The sequence below is a fragment of the Mustela erminea genome, chromosome 9, assembly GCF_009829155.1.
Source record: "Mustela erminea isolate mMusErm1 chromosome 9, mMusErm1.Pri, whole genome shotgun sequence".
Lineage (NCBI taxonomy): Eukaryota > Metazoa > Chordata > Mammalia > Carnivora > Mustelidae > Mustela > Mustela erminea.
In genome coordinates this window covers 108,898,487-108,923,555 of record NC_045622.1, presented here as the reverse complement: position 1 = coordinate 108,923,555, position 25,069 = coordinate 108,898,487, and the positions used below count along the sequence as shown (strand labels likewise).

At 62.7% G+C, this 25,069-nt stretch overlaps 1 protein-coding gene across 3 annotated transcripts; it reads right to left on the bottom strand.

Moving 5' to 3' along the window:
• Positions 1 to 2,573: 2,573 nt before the first annotated feature.
• Positions 2,574 to 21,461, bottom strand: GRK2 (G protein-coupled receptor kinase 2). Of its 3 annotated transcripts, none has more exons than XM_032357607.1 (21): positions 21,271 to 21,461; positions 11,446 to 11,522; positions 9,639 to 9,712; positions 9,424 to 9,525; positions 9,227 to 9,301; positions 9,040 to 9,101; positions 8,247 to 8,298; positions 7,877 to 7,968; positions 7,408 to 7,507; positions 7,238 to 7,316; positions 7,003 to 7,133; positions 6,643 to 6,737; positions 6,461 to 6,568; positions 6,205 to 6,271; positions 5,839 to 5,939; positions 5,023 to 5,089; positions 4,848 to 4,943; positions 4,483 to 4,645; positions 4,183 to 4,319; positions 3,970 to 4,080; positions 2,574 to 3,852 (listed from the first exon to the last, which is right to left on the bottom strand). In XM_032357607.1, exons 1-21 carry the CDS (start codon positions 21,381 to 21,383, stop codon positions 3,688 to 3,690), a joined length of 2,067 nt encoding a protein of 688 aa, XP_032213498.1. In that variant the 5' UTR covers positions 21,384 to 21,461; the 3' UTR covers positions 2,574 to 3,687. The 3 variants fall into 3 exon arrangements, with proteins under 3 accessions (XP_032213498.1, XP_032213497.1, XP_032213499.1); XM_032357606.1 differs by having other exon boundaries at positions 3,970 to 4,083; positions 21,271 to 21,460; XM_032357608.1 differs by lacking the exon at positions 21,271 to 21,461 and adding an exon at positions 20,521 to 21,040 and having other exon boundaries at positions 3,970 to 4,083.
• Between the last annotated feature and the right edge of the window lie 3,608 nt (positions 21,462 to 25,069).

The window sequence follows — 25,069 nt, the reverse complement described above, 5'->3', positions numbered from 1 at the left end:
GGCCGGGCGGGCGGGGCTCGCCGGGGCGGGGCGGGGCGTCGGGCCGCGCGCCCCCTTGCCTCCCGCAGCCATGGCAACCGCAGCCCGGCCGGCGCCCGCCGGGGGCAGGCGGGGGGCGCTGCTCAGTCGCCTTGGCAACCCCGCGCGCCGGGGAAGCAGCCAGGGGCAGCTTCTGGCGGACCCCGGTCTCAGCCCGGCCGGGGTCTGCGGGGGTGGGGGTGGGGGAGTTCCTGGCGGGCGGGGCCTGGCTACGGCTCCCCCTGCAGCCTGCAGGGGGCGCCCCAGGCCCAGCGCAGACCCCTGTTTGCGGGTCCGGAAAAAGGAAGGAGGGAGGGAGTCCGGGGGCGGGGCGGTCCGGCCAGGGGCGGGGCCCGGGCCCCTGGGATGCGTGCGCGCGCGTGTGCGCGTGCGTGCGCCGCGGCCTGCGATCCTGCTGTCCCCGGGTTATTCGCGTTTCCCCAGCGGCCACCCAACCATGCCCCGGCCTTCCTGCCCCGGTCTTCAGACCCTGGGCACCGCGGGTACCGACTGTGCCTGCGAGGGCGGCTGAGACAGGAGACCCTGGCTCCCCTTCCCATCACCTCCGAGATGTCCCTAAATGCTGGCTAGCTTCGCAGAAAGCACCTTTCCAAGGGCCCTAGGCCGGTGTCTAGTGGTGGCATGACGGGCTGGGCCCAGCCGTGCGGAGAGACGTGCGGAGAGACAATCCCCGCCTGGTCACTGGAGTCAGGGAATGGAGCACTGGGGAATGGGGGCAGTGGGCCTGGCTGGAGTCAGACCTCGCCCAGGGGACTGCCCGCCGTGAATGGTTGCCTTCCCCCACCGCACAGATCCCTTCTGCAGAGGCTGCACTGGGCTGCCAGTGTCAGGAAAGGAAGGAGAGTTTCGACATCAGGCCGGTCTTCCACCCACACCGGAACTAGGGTGCAGGCCTCAGCTGCCTGCACCCTGTCCTTACCCACAGCCTCAGCCCGAAGTCTGGTGTTGGTGGGTGGCAGGGCAGCTGCCGGGCTGGGCCAGGGCTGGCCCTCTGGTCTCAGGCTCCCTATTGGCAAAATAACTAATGACTTATTTTGATCTAGAAGTTTGAGCCGCGTCTGTGCAGGGAGGGCTGCCTCTCACTGTGGCAGGCGGCTCCCGTGCTATCTGGGATCCCTTCACCACTCCGCCCTGTGGTGTCATCAGGTCACTGTTAAGTCCTTGGCTCTAGAGCAGCTCGAAGGCCTCTGAATGTCCAGAACTGGACACTAAGCCACCCTACCCTACGGCAGCCCACTCTAGCCTCTACTTTCCTTGTAAAGGGCTCTCCGCTCCCCCAGTTTCTTCAACCCAAATCTAAGGGCACGTTCTCTCGCCAGGCCCCTCCTAACTTGTGCAGTCTTGAACACACCTCTCCGCCCTCTTTTTCCCAGGCTACACTCCCTGGCTGTCCTCTGAACATGCCATAGACCTCCCTGTGAACCCTCCCTGTGGACTCCTACCTCTCTCTTGTCCCCAAGTGGGGCCCATTCTTGGTGGGCCGTGTTCTTCCTCTCTTTGTATTTCTTCCCTGGACAAGCAGTGGCCCCTAGCCTGTCTCTGCCTCCTATCTTGCGCCTCCCTCCCTGCATCATGGGTGTCCCTCGGCACTTGTTCTACAGCCCGTCCTCATCACCAGGCCTGTCCAGAGCCTCCAGGGACCTCCCAGAGCCTATCCAAGTTCAGACCCCACGTCCATTTGTATCTTCATCACTATGTGCGCCCCAGGCTCTGGGCCAGGTTTAGCCTGCTTTTCAGGGCCTCCCAGGCAGCTCCTTCCCACAGTGCTCCTAACCTAAGCCACTCCTGACTGCCTGGCCATTCCCTGCATCAGGAAGCTCCTTCCCGACTCCCCACCCTAATGCCACCTGCAGGCCCAGCTCAAGGGCCTTTCCCTCCCAAGCCTCAGCCTCTACCTCCAGAGCACCCCAACCCCAGCAGCCTTCCTTCTCCACCTGCCACGCTGTGCTCTGCATGTAGGCTGCTCACCCCTGCCCAGCAGAGCACTGCATGGAGTGGACAGCAACAGACATCCGAGGGTCCTGGAGGGCCAGGATATGGGGGAACCGAACTTGAGCAGAACCTCCATGTAAAGGCCCAATGCTGAGGCATCTCTTGGGCCCCAGGGACCCCGAGAGAGGGCAGCGCAGCAAGGCAAGAGAGGAGGCGGAAGCCAGGCAGGTCCAAGGGCCCAGAGGCTGCCGTGTGACCCCAAGAGCAGAGGCACTTGTCTGACTGCTCGGAAGGTGTCCTCAGCACAGTGCCTGGCGAGCCGGGGCACCCAGTCAGCCAGCCCACACGGGGACACCGAGGACCGAACTGCAGGCACACCCTCCTGCTTCCCTGGACAGCAGGCAGAAGACCCCTCCTGCTCCCCTCGGAGGGGAGGATGAACTGGGGGCGGGGGTGGGAGAGCAGAGCAGTGGAGAAAGGGCTGGGCCCGGGCAGGCTGGCCCTGGATGCCTACCCCTGCCACCAACACCCTCTCCCCTCAGACCCCGGCCCAGTGGCAGCTGGAAACGGTCATCAGGCACAAAGAATCAGACACAGCCAAGTCAGGCACCATTTTTTATAAAAACGAATAGTCTCATTTTCCACTCTTTAAAATCACATTCAAAAATCGGCAAAGGAACGCCCCGGGGAGCGAGTAGATGGGAGGGGAGGGCGCGCCAACCCAGCCCCGGGGGGAGAGGGCGCGACACCAACACGGCAGCGTGACTGGCACAGGGGGCATGCGGCGGGCGGGGTGGCGCCCCGTGGGCAGTGGCACTGACAGGACATGGGGCTATGGGGCTCGACAGCCCGGGGGGAGCACACTGACCGGCCAGGGGTGGCGAGGGCTGGCCCCACCCGGCCCCTCTCGCTGTGCTGCCCGGCCTGTCCATGCTGCTCCCCTCTGGTCCTGGGCAGACGAGGCCTGGCCCAACCCAAGAGGGGGCGGGCAGGGGACCTCGGGCCAAGCGAGGCCAGTGTACCACAGCCCACAGCTGCCCTTCTGTGGTCCCTGAGCCCGGGTGCTTGGGGTGGGAGGGCGGCGCGACCTGCTGCCAAGGCCCACCCTCCCGACCGAGCCCCTTGGCGGCCGCAGACTGTGGGGATGGAGGCAGCCAGTGACACGGGTTCTTCCCAGGCAAGGGCACACAGACTCAAGTCGCTGTGGTGAGGCCCTGGGGTCAGGGAGATCACGGGCCCCTCCTCCACCAACCGGCTGGAGGACGGGACAGTGCAGGACTGTGCCCCTGGCGCAGGAGGGGCTGCGGTGGGAAAATTCAAGTAGTGCCCCTGTGCTGCGGCCTCCCCCAGGGAGGGGGGATGCGGGGCTACCCTCAGAGCACAGCCCAGAGCCTGAGGGGGCACAACCTGGTGTGGCATCGTCCCCGGGGAAGGGCTGGGCGGGCCGCCGGGGCTGCCGCTCTCCGCACCCCCCGCCCCCCACAGGAAGACACTGGGAGGGGAGGCCCCCGGAGGGTCAGGGCTGAGGGCGGCTGGACAGTGGCTGGGTTGGTGGCAGCAGGAGCCAAGGCAAGCGGGGCCCCCCCCCGGGGGCTGGGCCAGGCTGGGGCCACAGGAAATCACAATAATTACAAAATAAAACCTTTTCCGCTTGGCGGGAAAACAAATAATAAAAATCCGACAAAATAAATTAGAGGTTTATAAAAGGTGGGCGGGTCAGAGGCCGTTGGCGCTGCCGCGCTGGACCAGCGGCACCTTGCTCAGCTCCACGACCGGCGAGCGCGGCTTGTTCTTCATCTTGGGCACGCGCTGCACCAGCTGCTGCGCCTCGCGGTACGCGTCGCGCAGCTCCTTCTTCCACTGCACCAGCTCCGGGTCACTCTGCGGGCGCCCGAGGGGGTGTCAGGCGCGGGGGAGGGGTGGGGGGTGCAGGTCCCCCCCACCCAGCTCGTTTCCCCCCCAACCACCACCCCCCACCCCGGGCCAGGCTGCACTCACGTCGCACTGTAGCACGAACTGTTTGCCGCCGCGGATCTTGAGAAGGAGGCACTTCCGCTCCTTGATCTGCGTCTCCTCCACCGACTGGATCTCCTCCATGGTCAGCAGGCTCTGCTGCAGGCCGGGCGGGGCGGGCGGGGCGGTGAGGACGGGCGGCCGGCTGGCTGGGCCAGCCACCGCGCTCTCAGGGGAGCCCCCCAGCCCACCGCTTACCGGGGCCTCGCCCTCGCCCCGCCACTCCAGCCGGTTGGGGAACAGGTAGAAGTACCGCCGCTGCCACTGAGTCAGGAAGGGGTTGCCCATCTTGGACATGTAGCCATGCATGATGCAGTCCTTGCCCAGGGCGTAGTCTGATGACAGCGAGAGGCGGACTCAGCCAGGCCGGCCCGGGGCGGGATCCCCGCGGGGCACCGCCACCGCAGGTGGCTTCCCGTGACCTCGACCTGGGCCTCGCCTGGTCTCTACCATGAGCAGGGGGTGCCCACCCCACCCGCGGCGGCCCTGAACCCTCACCTTCCTCATGGCCCAGCTGCTTGTTTTTGGTTTTCTTGCGGGCCTCCATTCGGTCTGTCTCGGCGTTGATGGTGTCGAAGACCGTTTCTGCCACCTCCTGCTGCCACCGCTCGGAGATGGTGAGGGGAAAGTTGCGGTAGAGCTCCTGGTCGCTGTCTAGCAACTTCGGTGAGCAGACAGGATAGGGACAGCCGTCAGCCTCGGGCCTGCCCAGCCCCAGGGGTCCCAGGTTAGGGCGGGGTGGGGGTGGTGGTGGAGGGGGGCGGGGAGGGGCCGGTCTGGTCCAGCAGCCTCTCCATGCCCATGCCAGGCATGTTGGGGGAAGAGGAGCCTGAGGCCAGGCCAGGCAGGGGCGAGCCAGGTACCTTGATTCCTTTTGTGTCCTCCTCATCAAAGGAGCCAATGTCAAAGGCGTCAGCAGCGTTCACCTCCCCTCGAGGAGGGATCAGCGGGGGAGGGTACTGCGGCAGAACACGGACTGGGCGTCAGCACAGAGTAGGGGCTCCCAGGGACCCGCCCAGCCCCAACCCAGGCTGGTACCTTCTGCAAGAAGACCATCTGCCAGTCCAGGGAGCGGAAGAAGGGGCTCTCCTTCACCTCCTGGGCCCTGCAGAGAGATGCAGGGCATTAGGCCAGGGGTCGCGTCTGGGCACTGGAGCAGGTAGCCCCGGTGAACTCCCAGGTCAGCCGTTCTTTGGCTCTGTCCCCTTGGGGAACTTCCTTAAACTCTAGCCTGTTCCCTCAACTCTAAAACAGGGAGAGCAACAGTTCCCACACCACAGCGCTGCTGGGAGCTTTCACGTTTATAAACCTTGAAACATCACGCCCAGCAATGGGTAAATGGTTTTTGTTGTTGTTTTTTAAAGATTTTATTTATTTATTTGTCAGAGAGAGCGAGCGAGTGTGCACAAGCAGGCAGAGTGGCAGGCAGAGGCAGAGAGAGAAGCAGGCTCCCCGTTGAGCAGGGAGCCTGATGTGGGACCCGATCCCAGGACCCTGGGATCATGACCCAAGCCAAAGGCAACGGCTTCAACGACTGAACCACCCATTTACGCATCCCGTAAATGTTTAATAAACACCAGAAGCTCTCATCATCATCATTACCGTAACCATCTTTGTTTCAAGGGCCCCTTCTGGAAGCCGGCCCCAGCCAGCTCCAGCAGCCCTGCCCCCTGAGAACACACGACAGGGCTGGTCACACCCCCACCCTGCGAGCAACTCAGAGGATACTGGCCCCAGGACGGGGCCCCGGTGGTGGGACACAGGCCTCATCCTCAGGCCAGCCTAGTGGCGTGCCCACACAGCCTTGGCAGGGAAGACAGGCCTGGGACAGGGGCCCCGGCCCCAGACACGCACCCTCGGCCCAGACAGCCCAGTCTCCGGTTGACATCCCTCTGCAGCAGCCCCTCCAGCAGGGAACGGAGCTCGGGGGAGAAGGAGTCGGGCAGCTCCACGGCCTGCAGGGAGGAGCGGACGTTGGCAGGGGCCGAAGAAGAGTCCTGGCCCCCGGCACAGAGAGACAGCGCCCAGCTTCCTCACTCACCCCAGAAGGCGTGTCTGTTCTGACAACACAGGGATGGGGAGCCTCTGGGGCAGGAGGCCAGAGTAAGGATGAGTGGCCCGAGTTTGGTGAGAACCGAGAGTCCACGGCCCAGACACGCACAGGAGACCCCAGCCCCACCGTGGCCCCCCGTGGACTCTGCCCAGCCTCCCTATACTCACCATTGTCAATGTCATGCGGTCAATCTCATGCTTATCTTTGGTCTTGTGCTGCCGGAAGGGACTGTGCCTGGACAAGAGACACAAGGTCAGAGGACAGGAAAGGGGAAACTGAGGCAGGCAGCAAGAATGATTCTCATCTAACGTCAGGGATGGTGCCCCCCTAACCCCCAAGCAGTGGAGGCACCCCTCCCCTAGGCCGCCCCCTGGACTGGGGAAGAGGTCCTCTCCCACCGCCCGCCTGGGAGAGCCCACTCACCCCCGCAGCAACTTGAAAAGCATGCAGCCCAGGGAGAACCAGTCGGCACTGCTGTCGTAGGCCACGCCCTTCTGCAGGACCTCGGGGGCCATGTACCCGTGGGTGCCCCTGTGGAAGCAAGGGGACCGTAAGTGGGTCGGGCCGAGGGCGCAGGAACGGAGAGTGGGGGGCTGGGCACTCACACGCTGGCGTGGGGCTTCTTCTTGGAGAAGTCGCAGGCCAGGCCCAGGTCTGAGATGCGCACATGGCCGTGCTCGTCCAGAAGGATGTTCGCTGGCTGTGGAGGAAGCCTAGTGAGCAGCCTCCGGGGCGGCCCAGGACCGAGTGTGGCCAGGCAAGACGCCCGCGAGGGTCAGGTCACTCTAGAGGGATCTGGGTGTCCAGGGATGAGGCCCTGGGCGAGGCCTTCTCCTTCCCCCCGTGACCACCTGAATCCGGAAAATGGCTCGGCAACGGGGATGGAAGGGAGCGGCCGGCTGGCCTGTCCCCGCAGGCCCTGTGCCAGCTGCGCTGCAGGGCCGGGGTGGGGGCCGAAGCCTCACCTTCAGGTCCCGGTAGACGACGAAGCGGTTGTGCATGTGCTCTAGGCCCAGGATGATCTCGGCTGCGTAGAAGCGCATGTCGGCCTCGGAGAAGACTCCGTGCTGGGACAGGTGGTAGTGCAGGTCCCCGCCTGCGGGAGGCAGCCCCGAGAGGCGCAGGGGCGGCGCTCAGCTCCCTGGCAGCCCCCCAGCGCCGGGTGGGTGGGGTGAACCTGGGCCCAGGCCCTGCACTCACCGTTCATGAGATCGAGGATGAAGCTGAGCTTGTCCGGCGTGTGGAAGGCGTACGACATGCAGACAATGAACGGGCAGTCCTAGGAGGACAGGCGAGGAGAGTGAGTAGAGCCACGCCTGGCTCGGGACCCAAGGCTGCCGCGGTGACAGGCCCGGGCCCTCCCAGCTCACCCCAGTGCTGACAAGGGACAGCATGATGCGCTCATTCAGGGCCAGGGTCTCCCCCTGCTTCATCTTGATACGCTTCTTATCCAGACACTTCATGGCGTACCTGGTGGGAGAGGAGGGGGGCGGGGGGGAGGGGCGGAGGGTGCAGGTCAGTCAGTCCACATGCTCCTTCGCTCCTTTGATGCAGAGCCCAGGGCTGCCTCTGGGAGTCAGCAGGGGCAGGAGGCAGTCCTTGGGGCTCTCACAGTGAAAATTAGACACTGCGACAAGCCTAAGACCCATCGGAATCAAGACAGAGCGATGGCAGGAGAAAGTGCTGGAGAGTCGGGGCTCTGGGGGCCTGTGCAGCGAGGAACAGCACGCCCGGGATGGAGAGGGACAGGAGCCTTCGCAGAGAGCCCCACGGACATCCCCAGGGGCCCTCCCTTCCCGCGGGTGTCCCACTTGACCCTGGCTCCGAGCCGGCGCTCACATCTTGCCCGTGTCGGCCTTCCGGCACCCGTACACCTCGCCGAAGCCGCCCCGCCCAATGATGCGGTGCACACTGAAGTCGTTCATGGTCAGCTGTGGGGGTGGTGACAGCAGGGGTCACCACCCCCACCTTGGGGCGAAGACACCCAGGCAGCAGGGGGCCAGTCCCATGCTGTAGGAGGGAGGCATATGCAGGGGCCCCCCGTTCACAATGCACTTACCGACCTGAGCCACCCCCACTGGGACCCCAGCACAGACCCCCCCAACCACCCCCCTGCGGGCTGAGGGACAGAGCGCCTTGCACCCCGCAGGCCTGAGGAGGGCAGCGGGAGGGAGGGAGCAGAGTCCTCCACGGCCGCCACGCCACTCACATGGATGTTGAGCTCCACGTTCTTCCACTGACAAAACCGCGTGAATTTGTCACTGTAAGAAAAGACCCAGGGCTCCAATGAGATTCAGAAAGTGGGCAAAATGGTGCCAGGAGCAAGCCTGCCTCATATCATGGCCTGCTGGCCCGAGCCTCCGTGTCCCCTCCCAGACTGCCTAGGCCTAGCGGTGGCCCAGGTGAGGCCTGGCCACCTGCCGTCAGGTTTCAGGTAAGCCTGGAGAAGAGGGCCTCCGATCTGATCCAGATCTCCTGCTACCACCGCTCTGACAGTGCTCAGCTCATCCCAGCTTGCATGCCTCCGGCGATGCAGCACTCACTCCCCCGAGGCTCCCACTCCACAGCTGGGCAGGTGGGACCTCAGAAAACTGTTCTTCCCATCAGGCTGAAGTCGGCTTACAGCTCTCGCCCCGCAGGCTGGCTCTGGCCATGAGGGTCACAGTGGAGGACACGGTGTCTTTTTGCGCCCACCCCTACTGTCACCCTGGTATTTCTCAGCCTAGATGGGCCCAGCAAGGTGCTCAACAGTCCTCGAGAAGAAAAGACACTTAGGTGGTCCCTCGCTCCCTGGGGAGTCGCCCGGGACAGGCTCGGAGAGATCTGTTGCCAAGAAGGCCAGGCCGGGAGCGCGCAGGACATGACGGCTAGGAGCCCGTGTGACCTCTGAGGGTGTCTGCCCGGGGCCCCGAGACCGAAGCAGGTGGCCTGCTCTCCCGCACACCTCCCACACCTTCTCAGAACAGCCTCTGCCTCCCCTTCCCTCCTGCACGTGCTCTCACCTCTCGATGAATTTCTGGAACACGTCCCCTCGGAGGTTCTGACAGATCTCTTCGATGTACGGCTAAGGGAGGAAGCTGGAGTTGGTGACGGAGCCAGACCAGGAGCTGACCAGGCTCTGTGACCTCGGCTGCCCAAGGGCAACCCTGGCTCGGCCGGTAGGCAGCAGGGCAGAGACCCACTACACACCTGGAAGAGATCCGGAGGCACCTGTTTCTTCACTAGGTGGCCCTGGACGTGCTCAGTGGCACTTTTCGAGAAGGGCTGGGGAAGACAGAGGCGGCTGTGAATTCTCCGCAGGGTCCTTTCATCCCGCCCCAACACGCAGGCCGCTGAGGACCGGCATGTGGGTCTGGGCCTGAGGACAAGCAGGCCGGGGCACTCACATGCGAGCAGGCCAGCAGCTCCTTCATGATGTAGGTGTCGAAGACCTCCCGGCTGCGGGCCAAGCGCTCTTCCTCTGTCTCCAGCTTCTCGTATTTCTTGATCTAGACGACAAGACCCACACAGGTGACACAGAGGCGCCAGCGCCAGGCATCTTGCAGATTCAAACAAAAGCAGCTCAACCCCCTCCCCCCTCCCCAGGCCACAGGGGCCTCACCTCCTCATAGAACTCCACTAAGGGCTTGGCCTCCTCTAGGTGTTTCAGGCAGAAGTCTCGGAAGAGCAGGTACCCTGAAAGCAAGGGTGTCAGGTCACGTGGAACCGTGCCCCTCGGAGGCCTTCCCATCACGGTGGGTAACAAGGGCAGAACTGGGCAAGGATGATGGCCCGAGGCAGGAACTGGGCAAGATTCTCAGTTCCAGGGTGAGGGGTGCCTGCGTCTCCAACCCCCACCCCCAGAATCTGCTTCCTCGGGGCGTGGCTAGAAAGTGACACGCCCTCTGGGGAGGCAGAGGCTCGGGGCTGGCTTGGGGCTGGCTCGGGGCTGGCTCTGGCCACCCACCCTCTTGCTGCAGCCCTGGACCTGCACCTCCTGCTCAGGGGCAACACGCTGCGTGGGTGCTGATCCCTGGGTCGGGCCAGCCACAGCAGGGGGGAAGCAGTCTCCCGGGGTGGGGGGGCCTCTCCCTGGACACCCTCCCCCCCCCGCCCCCGGTATCTGGCTGACTTTCACAGCAGCCCTGAGAAACGGTTATAGAAACAGACTTCCGGGAAGCCTGTCAGGTGAGCATGAGTAGAACCTGGGGCTCTTCTACCCACTGGGAGGTCCTGGGAAAGACAGGCTGGGGGAGACTGGGAAGGTTAAGAGGGGGGGCAAGCTACGAGAAGGGCTTCCCTGGGCAGGTTAGGCCTCACCCTCCCAGGGAACGGGGGCCTGAGGCCTGGCCCCAGAGCAGCCCTAAAGGTTCAAAGCAGAAGTAAGGGCCCACTCCCTCCAGGCTGACATAGGGGACCAGGCTTGCACTGGTGGCTTCCAGGGGCACTGCCTGTGGATGTCTACCAGAGCACACAGCCATCACCTCCAGTAAGGGTGGCCTGGCCTTCAGGTAATTTGTGACGTGGGTTTCCCAGTGGGCAAGGGGCTTTCACTGAGACTGCCTCATCCAGCCCTCTACCAGTCCTGGGTAGCAGGGCTTCTGAGTCCTAATTCCCAGGTGAGGACACCAACAGGCTCAGAGATGTGAAGCGATGTGCTCGAGGTCACACAGCATAGGCCAGGGACCCAAACCGTGCTTCCTGATAGACTGACCCCCCAAAACTGACCTCCAGTGCCTGATCTGGCCAGGTCAGGCCAGGCCGCTCCCATATCAGAGCTGAGATCCTGCTCTCCGCCAGGCCACATCAGGGCCGAGCTTCCCTGAGACCCACCCCACCCCACTCCTGCCCCGTGGGCCAGGTCTGCAGCCAGTTCACCAGCCCCCTGGAGGGGGAGGAGAAGGAGGATCTCAGGGGCCAGCCGGAGCAGGTTGATCACAAAGAGGGCCCATGGGGGCGGGGGCGGCGACCACAGCTCGCCAGGCGCCACAGGAAGGGCCCCGCCCCTTCCTGTCAGTTCTACCAACGGCCCAAGCAGCTGTGCCTGCGCCAAGGGGAAGCTGCAATTCTCAAAAACAAAAACCCCAAGGAGGAACTTCCCCGGCAGCCTGGAAGGTCGCTGGGCCCCCACCCCCTTCACGGGGCTCCCGGGGCCGACAGCCAGGGGCTAGGAGGCACGATGGGTCCTGGGCCCAGAGCAGTCCTGCAGCCAGCCTGGGAGATGGGGCGCTCGCAGCTGCCCTGCCCCATCAGAGAAGGAGGCCAACCCTGGCCGGTCCCTGAAAACAGAGGCTTGCCAACGGGTGGAGGGGTGCGGGGGGAGTAGGAAAGCAGCCTCAGGGGGTCCTCCTGCCCCCACTCCCCAGTGCCAGGGCAGCTGGACAGGGGTGGGAAGTCCTCGGGGTCGCCAGAGCTCCTCACGTACTCACCCAGCTTCTGGGAGAAGATCTTCTCGAAGGTCACCTCGCCCCGGTCCTCAAGGTACTTCTGCATGACACTGCGGATACTGAGAGACGGGGGGCCTCGGTGAGCTAGAGCCCCCGGGGCTCCTGCCAGGCCCACCAGGCCTGCTGGCTGGGAAGCCCATGGCTTCCTCTCCCGGAATGCATACTGTCACCGCTGCCTCCAGGAAGGCAACCACCAGCCTGGGTCTGGTCACCACACTCTGTCCCTCAAAGCCAGGCTGGCCAGCGTGGCTGCTCAGAAGTCGGGTCCCAGCACTGCCTCGTGCCGGCTTCGGGGACCCGGCCAAGCCCCAGAGACCGGCCTCACCCTCAGCAGGTGATGGATACCCCAGACGGGGCCCGACCTGACCGTCCTGTCCTGCTCGACCGCCAAGAGGGCCGAAGGGCTGAGACACAGAAACGCTGCGGCACAGACGAAGCTCAGAGCTAGGGGGAAAGAGAGTCACCAAAGTCCCCAGATTCTAGGATTCCACTAGCTCGTGTGTCCAGCACAGGCAAATCTATGGAGGCAGAAAGCAGACTAGTGGGTGCCCAGGGCCTGGGGGAGAGGGTAGGAGTGACTGCTAACAGGCACGGGGTTTCCTTCTGGGGCGATGGAAATGCTCCGGAATGAGGTAGGCCAAGGGTTGCACAATGCCAAGATGTACTAAAGTCCATTGGATTCTGCACTTTAAAATGATGAATTTTATGCTGCGTGAATCATATCTCAAAGTTTTTACACAGTAAAAAAGCAACAAAAGCCAAGCCTCAGTTCCTGGGTCCTGAACATCTGAATTAAACCTGTGCCCCCTCTCCCTGGGCTGCCTGGGAGGGCTGCAGGGGAGAGACTGGCCGTTGTGACCACGAGACCCCAACCCAGCACTCCCCACCCGAGAGCTCACCCTCAACACAGAGGACCATCTGGGCAGGCGGCCTGGGGCTATGCCTCATGTCTCAGTGGTGCACTGCTGTCCCCTCCTGTCCCCTTCCTCCTACCTGCTGTCCCCTCCCCCCACTCTCCCGGGCCACCTGCAGTCCGGCCTGATCAGCCTGCCTGTCATGCTGGCCAGCTGTAACCACTCTGGGCTCCTGAGGAACACTCCAGCCCCGTACCGGGGACCAAGCTGGGCCAGCGCACCTGAGGCCACGCCATGCTCACAGCCCTGAGGCCATGTGGGGCCACCGGCAGGCCACTGACAAAAGACACAGCAGCTGGTGAGGACCAGGATGAGAGAGTCCCGGGCTCTGCGCCCCCGCCTCACTGCATCCCTTCTGGAACCCAGCTCAGGTCACCAGAGCCTGCTGCCCATCCTCTGCTAGAAGGTTCCACGCACCCCTGCCATCCAGGCAGGCCCTCCCAAGGAGCAAGTTCTGCTTCTGTGGCTCTGAGACATTAGATGGTGCACGACAAAGCCTGATGGAAGCCACGCGGGCAGAGAAGAGTGTTCTGGGCCGTCGGGAGACGCTGCGTGGAGGAGGAACCGCACTGGGTTCCTCCATGCAAACAGGATGTGAACAGGTGGCAAAGCCTGGGACAGAGGGGGGATGTGGGGACAAGCAGGGGAAGACCTCGCCAAGGGTGAGCAAGAGGCTATGAGGCAGGGGGCGGGGCTCGGTCCGGGGCAGACGGAGTTCACTGGAGGCACCCGGAGGAGGAAGTCCAGGTGCCGAAGACGCGACAGGGACGACCCGCAGGGAGGGGGAGAAACAGCGCGGGGCGGGAGCGGGCTCCGCCGTCCGGCGGGCGCGAGAACGGACCAGGCCAGACGGACAGCAGGCCGCCTGCCAGGCATGAAGGGGTGTCTGAGGCAAGAGCGCTCCGGGCAGGGCCGGTGTGGCCCAGGGACACTGCCCAGCCTCTGGGACGGGGCTCGAAGGCGGGGGACCCCTGCCCTTTTCCCGTCGGCACTCTCCATCACCTTCCTCCTCCCAGCCAAGGGCCAGTGGCCTGGTGGCCCCACGCTGCCTGAGCTGGTTCCCTGGGGAAAGCAAGGATGGCCTCTGCCACGTGCCACGGCTCAGAGGCCGGGAGGTGGCCCTCACCCAAGCCAGCACACCCTCCCCTCCGGAGTGCCACACACCAGCTCACACCCACCAGCCACTGACCAGAACACATCTCTTTGGCTCTGCGACATTCAGGAGGCCCACTCTGTGCTTCACACATGGCAGGAGCTTGAAAACCCTGCCCCGGGGCCTGCAGATCAGAGACTAGAGCCCTACGGGTCTTTGCCCCGTGAGGGAGCACACAGGACCTCCTTTTGGGAGGACAGTGGAACCGGCCTGGGGGGTGCGGGGTGCAGCAGAGCAGCAGGGGTCCAGAGCAGGCGGAGAAGGCCCAGCAGGGTCTAGAGACCAGGCAGCCCAGAGTCAGAGTCTAAGCTCGGAGGCCTGGGACCCCACAAGGGACCAGTGCTTGAATTCCACCTGTGAAGTGGACGGGGAAGGCGGGGTCCTCCCTGCCCCTTGGCTCAGCTCTTGGCGCTGCACATCTGCACCCAATTCTGGGTTTGGGGACATTCTGGCCTATGGGAGGGGATGGACAAAGCAATAAAGAGGGACCAAAATATCACAAAACCATCAGATGGTGGTCAGGTGCGCTAGGGGGGACGCTCAGACATAGGGGTACACACGACAGGCCAAGTGACTCCAGCCCCTGAAGGGTGACCCCACCAGCCCGCTGGGCTCAGCCCCTGCCGTGAGCACTGGGAAGCCCGCCTGAGCCCCGCACTGGCTTCCCGGGAGCCAGCGAGACTGGCAGCCACTCAGCGAAGACAACAGAGCAGGACGGCCCACCACTGCCCCCCCCCACAACAGGACCCGGTGGCCCCAAGAAGAACCGGGGACTAGACTTGCCAGGGAAATGCACTCTTTACAAGGGCCTGCAGACGAAGGAGCTGGGACAGTCGCCTCTCAGGGAGCCGGCCTCTGGCACAGCCTTCTCCCTTCCCAGTGACTCTGCTGGGGGCTCAGCCCAGGGAAGAGCAGAAAGTGGGGCCCGGGGTGGTGGTGGGGGAGCAGGCCCCGCCTCCCTCCCGAAGCTGCACGGGGCGGCCACGGCTCTCCCCAGCTCACGGCACTTCACTTTCTTCCTTAAAAAGAAAAAAACTGTTTTCTAAATAAAATAAACAACCCCCCCTCCCCGCCACCCAAACACAAGATCAGACCGAACAGAGCCCTTGCATGGAAGGCCCCAGAGTGACGACGTCAGGGCTTCCTGTCTGCTCTCCCGGGGCTGGCAGCCGAGGGAGCCGGCAGGTCAGAAGAACGTGTTATGGGACACACTCGTGCCAGGGTGGCAAGTACAGGCTGGCACAGCCCAGGGTGGCCTCCTGGGCTGGGTCACCTCCGTCTCCATCACCCGCCCCGATACTGGGGGAGTCGAGTGGCGACGAGCCCGGAGCAGCATTCCTGTCCCCATCCAGGCCAGCGACTCTGATAGCGAGGAGCACGTGGCTGCCGGGTCAGCTCTGGGGGGTCAGCCGAGCCCAATGCCCGCCTCCATCCCCACCAGAAGGACTCTGAGGCTCCCGGGCTCTCTGGGGGAAAGGCCTGAGGCCTGAGCTCCGAATGGCTCTCCCCGGCCTCCCGACCCGGGGGGCGGCCAGGCCTAGTCACAGGCTTTAAACGCGCAGTTTCCCCATTTGTGAAATGAGAATGTCAACCAAAGCTGAACTTGCCGCCTCCACGCTGGCCACTGCAAGAGCCTGCGAGGACACAGCAGCGGAACTGTCCCAGGATGCCAGCCTTGCTGTGAGAGCTGTCAGCTCACGTCCCCTCCTGGAGGCGGCCCTCCTCCTGGGAGCCCACGGCCTGTGCCGCTTCTAGAACATGATCCTGAGCTACTTGGTCTTTCTTGGTCGGGTCTCTGCTCCACAGCTCCACGTGCTATGGCCGGGGGCCTCCCGAGTGCCCTGGCGCGTTCTAACCAGGGCTGGGGCTGGGAGCACTCCCCGGGGCAGGTGCACGGTGCCAGGCCCCTCTGCGCACAGACCAGCCTCACACGCTCATGCCGATATGCCTTGGGGGCTTGGGGGGGTGGTGCGCAGAGCCTGGCACGTGCCCCAACAAAGCAGCAAGGGCCCCTCGGCAGGAGGGCCCGTCCTGCCACGACAGGGAGCCGCTAGATCCCGCTGCCCACAGCCAGGGCTGTTCGCTCCGGCCCCAGCTGCTCTAAGAAGCAGGTCAAGCTTGACGCTGAGGGAGAAAGCACGTCGTCCTCCCTCCCAGCCCTGAGTGCGGGCAGGGGTGACAGGATAGCAGGCAGGAAGGTGGTGAGGGCTGTGGGGGAGAACTTCCGGTAGCTTCTGGAACCACGTGGTTCAGCAGAAAAGCAAGGCCCCTTGCTCTGTGGCACACAGGCCTGGCAAGATGATCTGGGCCCTCACAGGCGACTTCCACCCGGGGTCACAGACGGTAGCTTGAGTGTGGACCGGGAGGGATAGCAGGGGTCAGAAGCAAACACACTCGTCTTGCTGGTGAAGCCATCACAGCTAGGAGCTGGGCGGCCCGCCCCCGCATCCCACCCTGAGTGCGGCCCGAAAACGAGACAGCGTCCAACTCTCCCTAACAAAAGGCGTCCCCCTGGGCAGGGCCTCCCATCAACCTCTGCAGGAGGGCTGGGGGCAGGGTCCCCGAGGACCCCAGATTCATGCCCAGCCTGCCTCTCCCTCCGTCCCCTGCTAGTGCCACGGGCAGCGGGCAGCATCGCCCCCAGCAGGCTCCGGGCAGCTTTGGTCGGCACCTGGCAGGCCGGGGCCATGGTGGCCATGCTCCTGTGTGACAGGGACGCCAGGGTCGTGAAAGCCCAGGACGGCAGGTGGGCTCCAGGCCTGGCAGGTCTGAGCAGCCACCCTCTGGGACAGGCTGGTGAATGAGCCCGCCAAGCAGAGACCGTGGTGCGGCTTCTCTGTGGCATTTCCAGGAAACCAGGCACCGAGGTGGCAGCAGTAGGAGGAAGTCCCCTGGGGCTTCTTATTAATATTTCTCAATGACTCTCCCTGGGGCTCACACAGTGTCCTCGGAGCTTAGAGCTGAGAACAGGACCACGTATCAAGTGGGGAAGACCAAGCCCCGGGCCCAGGCAGAGACCACAACAGCCCCAGCGGCGCCCACACAGGCCCCCTGCAGATGCCCGACGGAACATCCCAGGCTCCCACCGGTGCCAGGGTCCCAGAGCGGCTCCTGGCGGGATGTGTGGAAGAGGACACGTGTGCTGGCAGCCCGGTCACACGTCGCGGCTTCTGTGCTAATGTGCCCTGAGCGCCACACCCTGCGATTTGCTGCTATTATGTGAAAACTCACCCAGAGCAAAGTTCCAGGCCTCCTTGGCCCCGGGTTCCCAGGAAGAGGCTGTCCCCTCTTCCTGGGAACCCGGGACCCCGACCCCAACCCGGGTGGCTTCTGGGGTCCGAGAACGCCCCACTCAGACATGGCGTTGCTGAGACTTGAACACCAGAAGGCTCGCTTGCGAAACCCTGCCCTCTGCCCACACAAAGGCTACCCACTGGGGCATCAGCGATGCCGAGAAGGCAGGTTACTGCTGTGGGAAAAGCTGCAGCCAGACAGGTCATTTTTAGGGTCTCTTGCTGGAAACAGATCAGCGGTAACTCGAATGCAAGTCTGTCTTACGGGACTAGCAGAGAGGACAGTGGCCCCTGGGGGTCATGGGAAGAAGGAGACAGGTGTGATGGAGGCTGTGCACTCCCCAGAGCCTCTCAAGAACTCCTGGCTTCTGCTGTTTGTTCCGAGGCAGGAGCAGAATATCCTGGAAGCACCAGCTGCGCACTCGCGAGCAGCCCCTGGGTGCCCGGGGCGGGGAGGAACCGCCGGCTGCAGAGTGCCTACACCTGACGTCACCGGGAATTTACTACTAGGGATTGATCGTGCATTAATAGGACACGTTATTCCTGGTTTGACGGAGCCCAGATTCCCCTGCACAGATTCCAACCTGTGATGCTCCCGCTCCCTTCCAATCGACTTCCTGAGGGAAGGGCGGGCAGGCGGGCGGGCAACGGAATGGCAGAACTGCGAAGCCCTCCGCTCTGGAAAGAACAGATGGGAACAGACGTCCCAGGGAGCCATTCCTGAGGAAGGCAGGGGCTTCAAAGGCCCAGAGGGAACGACAGCCGACTGCCGACCGCCAAAAAGATCACCTTGTCCTGGGGATGGGGAGTTGAGGCGGAGAGCTACTACTGGGGTGGAAAGTTCTGGGCGAGGGAAAAGGCTGAAACGACAGGGTTCTGCTGGTGACGGAGAAGTGGAGGACGAAGGGAGGAAACCTTCCCCTGCTCGCCTTCTCCTCCCCCCCTCCGCCCACAAATCAAGGGCAGAAAGTGCTGGAGGCAAAGAGTTAACAGGAACGAAGAAGCAGCAGAGGAAGAGTGGCCTGGTCTGGGAGACAGGGAAGCCAGAAGGGGCAGGAAGGAGGAAATCCACGGTGGGGGAGGGACCGGGAAAGAGCCGAGAAAATGGGAGGCTGCAAGAGGCCCCCGGCCCCAACAAGCCACTGCTGGGGCTGCCGCTGTCACCAGGGAGAGCAGAGGCATCTCCTGGGACGGCCCTAGCTAGGCTCCTCAGCCAGGAGCCCAGAGATTAATTACACACGGTCTCCGTGGTCATATTAAGCAAATGACAGTAATTACAGGGCCGCTGCTGGTGAAGGGAGACAGCAGCTCCTTCGGGGAGAAGCACCGACCACAGGCCTCCGAGCGGAGGGAGCACGGACAGGGCGTCAGGGCAGGGCTGGCCCCCGGCCTCCCCGAGCTGGGAACGGAGGCAGGCGCACGCAGGAAAAGGGACAGGCTGGTACTGCAGTGGGCTCAGAAGCCGGGTCTCCTTTCTCCCAGCGACACAACACCGCCTCCTCCCATGAGAAGGCCGAGCAATGGGTCTGTTTCCTCGGATCCTCTAGGGTGACAGAAGGGGAGGACCTGGTGCCAGCTCAAAGTGGCACCATGCCTGCCCAGCAGCTCCTGCTCCTAGCCCTGGGAAGTCAGAGCAGATGCCAGCCCCAGCTCTGGGCCAAGCCACAACCTGGGCACCAGCGGCAGGGAGGCTGCCAAGATGGACCACCCCAAGGTGGGACCCGCTCCAAATGGCACCTTGTCACGGACAAACCACGGCCTTTCTCCCTGACCCTGACCTTGTGGGTAAGGGGAAGCCAGGCCTCCTCTCCGCTCTAGCTTAGCCAGAGCTGCTCTGCTCTGCCCCAAAGGACTGGGTGGGGGCTGAGCCCTATGAACCAGGGCAGCTGACAGCCCAGGGGGCTGAGACCACAGAGCCCAGATCATGGCTCCCTGGGCAAGGGGTGCCAGAGGGGAGAGCAGACGTGTCCAGGGGTGTGTGCAGGAAATGAAGCATCACAAGGGGACCAGAGACCTGAGTTCAAGTTCCAGCTCACCTCCGGGTCTAAGTCTCGTGGCCTCCCCTGGCCTTGGTTGCTTCAAACATTAAACGGGAGAACACCATCTCCCAGGCCCGCTTCCCACAGTTGTGAGAAAAATAAAATGGAATAGCAACAGCTTTGGCAACGGGGAAGTGCCAGGCAAACGTGAGACACAGTCATCGTGACCTTCACGATGGGTCCAATGGGCATTTGACCCACTGGACGTGCAAAGCACAAAGGAAAAGGTGGCATGTCCGCAGTTGTAGGAGAGGCCTGGCCTTAGCTCACCGACAGGGACTACCAGAGCCTCTTTCCATCTCACCGACGTGGTAATCTGTCCCACGGTGCCCTGTTCGATGGTGACCCCACGTGAGAACCCATGGCACCTGGCTGTCGCTCTCCTGCTGTTCCCCAAAAACTCCCAGCCTGCTTCCAGCAGCCACCTAGTCCTGACGTTTCTTGGGCAACTACTGCACGCAAGGCATGGCCTCGCCAACTTCACAGGTTGGCTTTTGGATCAACTGAGATGACAGATGTCAAAATAAATAATAAATTATTATAATTTCCACCATCCTTCCTACCAGCACCATCACTACCACAGATGGCAAAGGGGACAGGAAAAGAGGAACAGCTCGTTTCTCAGGGTTCTAACACCTGCAGAGCCAAGCCAAGGCGGGGCCCCATCAGGAGCAATGCATTCTGGGGAGAGATTACCCAAACAGAGAGTTCCAGAAAAGGTTCTGCCTGACACTTTGCAGAACTCCAAGGGTCTCAAGGCCACAGCCACCAAGGAGAGCCGTTGTGAGCCCCAGAAGTTGACTCCCAGCATCCCCCCCCAGCTTCCTCCCTCGTGGCTTTGTCACTTCTGAACGCATTTTTGTTCTAACTGTCGCTGCTCCCTGGACAGCCCCCAGCTGACAGTCAGCCTGGTTCCTGTTTTGAGAAATCTGATTGCAAATGTCTTAAAAAAAAAAAAAAAAAAAAAAAGGGGCCCTAACGGCCTTTTCAAAATGCAGACCAATTTTCCTCTCCCAGGGCTGGTGTTCAGTCAATCCGAAACCCAGTGAACAGGGCACAGAGAAGGGCGCCAGAGAGGTAGGCACAGCACTCCCTACAGCTCTGGGCTCAGCCTCAAACACTCAGGGAGCCACAGGGTCCCAACCCTCCCTTTTACCCTATCCACATTTCACAAATGAGGAAACTGAGGCCCAGAAACAGGAAGAGACTTGCCCAAAGTCCCATGATAAGACCATGACAGCCAGGACAGGACCAGGCTCCCAGGCCAGCCAGGCTTCCACCAGGCCAACTTCCAGGCAAGAGCAATCGGGGCGGCGGGGGGATGGGCGGGTGGGTGGGGGCACAGCTCCCACAGAGGCAGAATGGCCAGGCCCCCCCCCGCGCAGGCCTGCGTGGAAGTAGAAGCCAGAAGCCCTCTGGTGACCGGGCGCCACCCCGGATCGCCTGTGACACCGGGCAAGCCACGCACGTCTGGGGCTTCAGCTTCCCCACCTGTTCCATGGAGACAAACACACACCTGTCCTACCTGCTCCCTGCCTACCTGAAGGCTCAAACACCAGGAAAATATGGGAGAAGCCATAAAATGCTGGCCAAGCCTCAGCCCTGGTCCGTATCCTGACCAGAACGTGTCTACATCTTGAACAGTCAAACTTTCATACCAGGTGTAGTGACATCGTTGTCTCACGGAGGGGTGGCAGCCGTGGTCCAGCTGCTGCAGAGGTGCGGGGATGTCCTCTGGCAAACAGCACCCACAAGGCACCAGAGGCGGCCCGCCAGAGGAGGAATTGGAGGAGAGGGGCAGTGGGGGCCTGCCCCCCCTCCGGGCTCGGGAACACACCACACCCTGCTCCCCACCACCACCCTGGCCCCCAAGGCAAACTCGAGCCGGACCCCAAGCCCGTGAGCCAGCAGAAGGCTGGGAAAGACCGGGAAGACTTGCTGCCTTCCCCAAAAACCCCGCACAAGTGCCGACCCAAGGGGGCCCAGCAATGGGGGTAGTGGAACCCAAGGCGGGGTGCCGGGAGTCGGGAAAGCAAAGGGATGGGTGATGGAGTCAGGCCAGGCAGACGGTGGCAGGCAGAGGAGGGGACCGCACGAGGACCGAGGGCCACCGACAGGGGCCGGGAGGGCAGCATGGGGCCCCGTGGGAGAGAGCAGGGGCGCGGGGCTGGCGGACGCGAGGGCAGGCAGCGTGCAGAAGGGAAGGAGGAAGCGGGGCAGGGGGCACTGCGCGGCTCGGGGAGCCAGGGGGCCGGGGCGCTCGGGGTTCAGGTGCGCTGGGCCCGGGGCCGCAGGGGTCCGGTCGGGGCGGCCCGGCCCCGAGCGGAGGCTGGGGCACGGGGTGGGGGGGGCGGTCAGGGGCCGGGGGCGGGGGGTTCGGGGCGGGGGCCCGGCCGCGGCCGCCTCACCTGGGCTCGGGCAGCAGGATCTTCTTGCTGGCGCGCGCGGCCGGCGTGGCCTTGCTCTTCTCCATGGCCATCAGGTAGCTCACGTCGGCCAGCACCGCCTCCAGGTCCGCCATCTTGGCGGCGGCGGCGGCCTCTCCCGCCGCTCGGCTCCGCTCCGCTCCGCTCGGCGCGCTCGGCCCGGCCCGGCCGCTCCGTCGGCCTCGGGCGCCGCCGCCCGCCTGGCCCCGCTCGGCGCCCGCGGCTCCGCTCGCCGCGGCTCACAGGCGGCGCCGCCCCATGGCGCCGGCTCGGGCCCGGCCCCGGCTCGCTCCGCTCCCGCCGGGACTGCAGTCGGGCCGCCGCCGCCGCCGCCACCGCCGCCACCGCCGCCGCCGCCGCCGCCCGCGCCCCGGAGCCGCCGCCGCCTCCGGCCCCGCCTGCCGCGCACAGCGCCAGCGAGCCCGCGAGGGGCCGGGCGCGCGGGCGGGCGGGCGGCGGCGCCCCCTGGAGGCCGCGCGGGCTGGCCCGAGCCTGACCCCCCGCGGCCGGAGCGGACCCTTTCTCAGACCTGACCCCGACCCCGACCCCGACCTGTGCTGTGACCCCGACTCCAGATCTGGAGCTCCCCGGGGAACCCGGGACATAAGAAGACCCTGGACCCAGACCCTGGCCACAGCTCGGATCCCAACTCGGATCTGAGACTCCACAATGGACCCCCGGCCCTCACTCCAGACTTAACACTTCAGAACATGATCTCCAGGACTTGGACCTCAGCCCTTGGACATAACCCCTGACTTCCGGTCCCTAACCCCTGACTTCCGAAGTTCACAACCTGGCATTAGACCTGGATACCATTCCTGACCCCAGCCTCCAGACAGGACCCCAAGCCCAGACCTCAGACCACTGTCTTAGACTCTGTGACCTGGGATCACAACCCTTTGTCCTGCCCTCACTCCACACTGACCTTGACACTGACCTCAGACCCCCAATAGGACCCCAGATCTAGTTTTTGGACCATATCCTCAAACACTGATTCCATCCTGGTTACTAACCCCAACTTTGATTCCCACCCTGGACCCAGACCATGGTCATGACCCTAAACCCTGGACTTGGAGACAAGGACCAGACCTGAACTTGGACCATCAACCCCAGACAAGAGCTCCAGACCCAACATCAAGAACTCTGTACACAGACCCAGGACCAGGACATCCAACTAGAGGCCCAGTCTGAACCTAGAACACTTAACAGGTCATCATGAACTTGGGACTTGACCACTGCAGGCAGGTTCCAGGCCTACCCCAGCCCCATCCTCACTCCTCCTGCTTTAGACCCAGCTTTTGCCCCAGGATTCCCATGCAGGAAAAAGGACCCCTTGCCAACCCTCACCCTCTCTGGACCAGCTTATGGACCCAGGTCCCTGGCCTGCAGCTCCAACCACCCATGAAATCTTAATGGAATCATCATGATTCCACAACATGGAAATCGAAACTCTCTCAGCCCGGGAGGACAAAGGAGTGTCAGTGCTGCCTGGTAAGGGAAACTCGCCATACTGAAAGGACTCGAGGAAGGGGTGGGGGGGGGGGATCCATGTGTCTCAAAGCAGCACCCCCATCTCATCTCAACATGCCCCTCTCTAGAGCCTTTCCTCCTCTGCTCTCCAGGATAGCAAGATTCCTTCCCAGTCCTTGAGTTTGAGCTGGAGGCCCATGTCAGTTTGTGGGCCAGTAACCAGGACCCTTTTGCAAACAGAGCCCCCCTCTCTGTGCATTTCTCAGGTAACCTTCTGAGATCAGCACCAGAGCACATCAGAAATAATCAGGTCCCTTCTCAGTGGGTAACACTACCATCCCCCCAGATACACAGGTCAGAACGCCAGGCATCATCCTTGACAACCGACAATGCCCTAGTCTCCTGGCCTAATCTCTCACCACACCGTCTCGTCTGGCCTGAGAATCTTCTTAAACCTGTCCACTTCTCAGGATCCCCATAGCTGCTGCCCTGATGCAAGCCCTGGCCAGAGACACCTTTACCAAATCCAGACCTGATGCAGTTACTAAGGATTTTGGGAGCTGCTAAAAGGGGGGGGGGCGCTCAGGGGGGTTCTGCGTTCCCACCCCCTCTGCTCAAAGCAGAGTTCGTTAAGTCAAGGAGCTGGGATGACTGGACCCTGCTCACCTCTCGTGCTTGTGCTGCCACGATTCTCTGCACCTGGGATCCCCCACCAGCCCACGCATCCTTCTCACCTCTGCTCTTTTATACTTTCCTCTCCGGACAAGCGCTCCAGTTCTGCACTTAGCCCCGGGCTTCCTTGATTTGAAAACAACATCAGTTACAAAATGTATCATTCCAAGTTTTTAATTGGGATGGTGGGGACTGGGTGGTTGAAGTTTCGTTAAATGTTTGTATCAACTGGAAAATGCGTCCTGATGTTGGGGAATGGTGATTTAAAAAGAAAACAAAAAGGTACATACAATCTCCAACTGTAACTGATGCTCCCAGTTCTCCCCTTGCCCCAGTGCTCACCACAGGACCCCACATAGAAAGGAATAGTCTGTGTTTGATGAATGAATGAATGAATGAATGACGGAGTGAATGAGCTCCTCAGCCCAAGTAGAGTCTGGGGCTGAATAGAGCCTGTGGCACACAGGGATGCCGCAGCAGGAGGCCTCTAACCTCCCCTCCTCCTGCCCCACCCCAGCTCTCCAACTCTTAGGGACTGACTCCAGCCACACGCTGGCCCCGGTTTTCTGGAGCAGCCCCTTATTTTAAAAATTCTTCCTGAGGGGGCCTGGCTGGCTCAGCTGGTAGAGCTTGCGACTTTTGATCTCAGGGTTGTAAATTCAAGCCTCACACCGAGTGTAGAGATTACTTAAAAAATAAATAATAAGGGGCGCCTGGGTGGCCCAGTCAGTTAAGTGTCTAACTCTTGGTTTCAGCTCAGGCTGTGATCTGGGGGTAATGACATCGAGCCCCGCAGCCCCCCAGGCTCGCCCCGCAGCCCCCCAGGCTCCATGCTCAGCGGGGAGTCTGCTTAAGGCTACCTCTCCTTCCTCCTTTGCCCCTCCCCCCAGCATGAATTTGTGTGCGCACTTGCTCTCTTTCCCTCAAATAAATAAATAAATCTTTACAAATATAAATAAAGGGGCGCTTGGGTGGCTCAGTGGCTTAAAGCCTCTGCCTTCGGCTCGGGTCATGATTCCAGCGTCCTAGGATCGAGTCCCACATCGGGCTCTCTGCTCAGTGGGGAACCTGATTCCTCTTCTCTCTGCCTGCCTCTCTGCCTACTTGTGATCTCTGTCAAATAAATAAAATCTTTAAAATATAAATAAATAAATAAATACATACATACATATTTGAAAAAAATTAAATTCTTCTTCATCAGCTTGTCCGTTTGGGCTCTGAAAGACCAGCCATCCTGGCCCAGGAGGTCGTTCTTCCCTCCCCTCACCACATGAAAACCCCATCCCAGCCCTGCCCGGGGCCCCGGCAGGCCTGAGCCCGGGTCCTCAGACGGGGAGCCAGTCCTCCAGGGCAGCACCTGGGATCCCCCCACCAGCCCCCTCCCGATTCTGTTGACCCGGAAGCAGGGCTGGGGGGGCCCTGGCTGGGAAGAGGTTGAGGGGAGTCCCTGGCCTGGGGCAGGCTGTTTTGGGGGATGGTGCTGCCCCCTGGTGGTCGAGGAAAGGCCGATTGTAAACTCGGCTTTGCGAGTCGCTTCAGACATTCCTTCTCTTAAAAACCTTAGTGTTGACCCAGCCGGGATGCTGGGCGGGAAGGAGTGGAAGCCCATCTTTGCCCAGCTGGCGGGCGCGCAGACACA